Genomic DNA, 3,423 nt, shown 5'->3' with positions numbered 1-3,423 from the left:
AATTTTGAAATGAATTCTGAATACATCCATTTTACTCTTAGTAATTTAATCATTTAAAAGTTTAGTGCAGAAGTATCGAATCGGTATTGACGATACTGCCTTGAAAAATATCGGTATCATATCAAAAACAAAATAAGGGGTATCGCCCATCCCTAGTTCTGATTTGCCTATTTTTCAGTGGTCTTTTGAATGCACAAGATTTACATGAGGAAACAATGGTATTTGAGGCTCACGGTATGTTATTTCCATGTACTGAACTGTTATTATTCAACTATGCCAAGGTAAATACGGTTTTCCATTCTGCACCTTTAAACAACTTATAATACTTTTCTTTTTGAAAATTCAGCAAGGATGCATTAAATTAATTAAAACTGACAGTAAGGACGTTTAAATTGTAACACCGAAAACAATTACATTTCCAGCAACTGTTTTCAACATTGATAATGAGAAATATTACTTAAGCACCATCATATTGGAATAATACCTGAAGGTCCCTGAAGTCTGGAGTAATTGCTGCTGAAAATTCAGCTTTACCTAAATTGGTTGTGTGAACTCCTTTGTGACAATGTAAACCAGATCTATGTTTAAATTGCATTTGCAATAAATCCATCATACACCATGTCATAACCAGTCATGACCGCTACAAGGAACGAAACATTTGTCACATACTATACACCGTGAAATACCACAACAACTTACGCATTTTAGAGATGAACTATAAACAGCAAGTATCCAAAATTAGAATTCATTATTCATATACATCTCAAAATATCAGTCCAAATGAATACTCATCAACATCTTTTTAAATTACAAAAGGATCAGAGTTTTATTGAGATTAAGGCACAATACAATAATTCGATTGTATGTAATAACCTTCAGATGCTAAATTCTGATGACTTCTCTCTCTGGATAGTAGCAGGTGATGGGTCATGTAATCAAAGTCAGAGAATGCACCACATCAATTGGACTTAAATATGATGTTAGTTAAATGCCATTTCTACAGTACTGCCCCAATATATCAGTTACAGTTTAGTGTAGCGCATGTATTTTTTCCCAGAAGGCACCTCTTTGAGGGTAAAACCTGCTGGGAAAAGTTTGTTGGCTTCTTCATCTGACAAAGAAGGGATGACCATGACTTCTTGACCAGGCTTAAACAAAAAGGAAAAAAATAAAAATAAAATTTAAAAAAAAGAGAAAAAACAAATAAATTTAACTTCACTTTTTTTTCTCAGACCACATAAGAAATTAATTTATTAAAATAAAAAATAAACGCTTACATATAGTAAGGAAAGAAAGGCTGTATCTTACCTTCCAGTCCACAGGTGTGGCCACCTTCTTTGTTGCAGTCAGCTGCAGAGAGTCTATGACACGGAGGATCTCATCGAAATTGCGCCCAGTAGTGGCTGGATAGAGAATGGACAGCTTCAGCCTCTTATCTGGGCCAACAACAAACACCTGAAACATAATAAATATGGTAAGTGCAGATAGAAATAAGCACTTTTAGTTTCATAATTGGTGGCATAATGAAATAACACCACACTAATCCTATTCAGTGACCGTATAACAGTATAAACAACAGCATCAAATATTTTGATGTATTGATATAGATCTTTCGGCAGGCTCCTTAGGGTTTTCTAGTATTTCTAGTAACTTTTGTTGTTAAGGGGGTCCTATTATGCTCTTTTACAAAGTCTTGATTTCGTTTTGGGGGTATACTCGAACAGGCTCTCATATTAGGTTGTTCAAAAAAAATTATAATAAAAACCTTTCACATTTTACATTATTATTATTATTATTATTATTATTACACCTCTCTCCCCAGTCTGGCATGAACAGCTTGAATAGTTCCTGTCAAATGAAGGCCCGCCTTCTGAAATACGAAATGTGCTGTGATTGGTTAGCTGGGCCAGTGTGTGTTGTGATTGGCAGCACTCGGCACCTGGTCGGGAAATGTCACGCCCCTTACCATAGTCACCTGCGAGCTTCAGTGTAAATATTGCGTCAATATCAAATCAATTTGACCGCGATTTAAACCCGGATGATTGTAACCACTCTAAGTTCGTCTGCCTTGGGAAAGCTAGCGTGGCACCGACATAGTGAAAACACTCGCTGCCTTCTCTAGTGCAGCTCAACCAGGTCTCGTCCCATATATCGATATTTGTGATATCACAAATACCGGAAAATATGCGTTGTAGTCCAAACGAGTCGTTCATTGTAGTTTTTGAAAAGTGATTTCTGTTCAATAAAATCTCCTTTTGAAGTGGACTTGAGCATAAAAAAAAAAGATCTGCAAAGTTACAAAGTTCAAACCGCAACATTACAGACTAACTAAAGTTGAAAAAGTGAAAAAGCATAATAGGACCCCTTTAAGCTGCTAAAGCACATGTTGTAGCAAAGACTAGATTAAATCTGCGGGTACAGGGAGCAATCGAAGCATTACATGCAGCAGAACATCAACAGAAATGTAGTGAGGCGGATCAGTTTCACAATCACCTATTCAGGCATTGGTCACGACCAAGACATTAAAAGCAATGGTTCTCAAACTTTTTGACCCCAAATCCCACTTAGAAATTATTTATAAGCCGACTTGTACCTCTGGCACTTCGGTTGTCATGAACAAATAAATTCAAAAACCTGATTTTGAAAACCATATGGTTTAAAAATATTGTACAGCTTTATTTTTTAAAGATTTTAATTAGCATGTGTTAAAGGGGTATAATAATAATGCTGCTAAAAAGAACATTTTGTGTATTTGGTGTAGGCCTAATGAAATGTGTTCATGCAGTTTAAGGTTTAAAAAAAAAAAAAAACACATTTTCCACATACTGTACATTGTTTCTCCTCTATGCCCCGCCTTTCTGAAACGCATAATAATAATGCTGCTAAAAAGAACATTATTTTGTGTATTTGGTGTAGGCCTAATGAAATGTGTTCATGCAGTTTAAGGTTTAAAAAAAAACGCGTCAATTTTTACAAAGCTCATTGGTCTGAAAAGCGAGGTGTGCTCTGATTGGCCAGCTATCCAGTGCGTTGTGATTGGCCGAATACCTCAAGCGTGTGACGGAAATGTTACGCCCCTTACCATACTGTGATGCCGTGTCCGGCCGGAGCGACGAGACAAAACATTAAAACTCATTATAAACGAGGCATTTGTTGCATCCAGTGGGGACATAATTACTGATTATGACTTATACGGTCTTTTTACGCGTTGCCTCACGCTGCGTAAACATAAAACCCATGTCTGCATTTGTGATCAGAGAAATTACAAACAAGTGCTACTCTACACTGCTCAAAACTCGCGTTTGAATCGTCAGTGGCAAATTCTTTAAATATATATAAAAAAAACGTACTTGGTCTGTGAGTCAGAACAGCCGGCATTGTAGTCTACTCTCCGAGGATCAGGAAACAGTCCTCCATAAAATG

The 3,423-nt window shown here is 36.4% G+C and overlaps 1 protein-coding gene across 1 annotated transcript in view; it reads right to left on the bottom strand.

The window, feature by feature from the left end:
- Positions 1-940: 940 nt before the first annotated feature.
- The window catches only part of LOC107581500 (peroxiredoxin-6-like), a 10,412-nt gene continuing 7,929 nt past the window's right edge, over positions 941-3,423 (bottom strand). The window contains exons 3-4 of the mRNA XM_016267078.1: positions 1,309-1,455; positions 941-1,148 (exon numbers count right to left, since the gene is read on the bottom strand). Of these exons, the coding sequence (XP_016122564.1) occupies positions 1,023-1,148; positions 1,309-1,455 (273 nt within the window). The 3' untranslated portion in view covers positions 941-1,022. The remainder of the gene's footprint in view (positions 1,149-1,308; positions 1,456-3,423) is intronic.

Source organism: Sinocyclocheilus grahami, unplaced genomic scaffold (assembly GCF_001515645.1).
Source record: "Sinocyclocheilus grahami isolate Dianchi unplaced genomic scaffold, SAMN03320097.WGS_v1.1 scaffold35.1, whole genome shotgun sequence".
In the NCBI taxonomy this organism is placed as follows: domain Eukaryota; kingdom Metazoa; phylum Chordata; class Actinopteri; order Cypriniformes; family Cyprinidae; genus Sinocyclocheilus; species Sinocyclocheilus grahami.
This window is presented reverse-complemented; position numbering and strand designations above follow the sequence as displayed.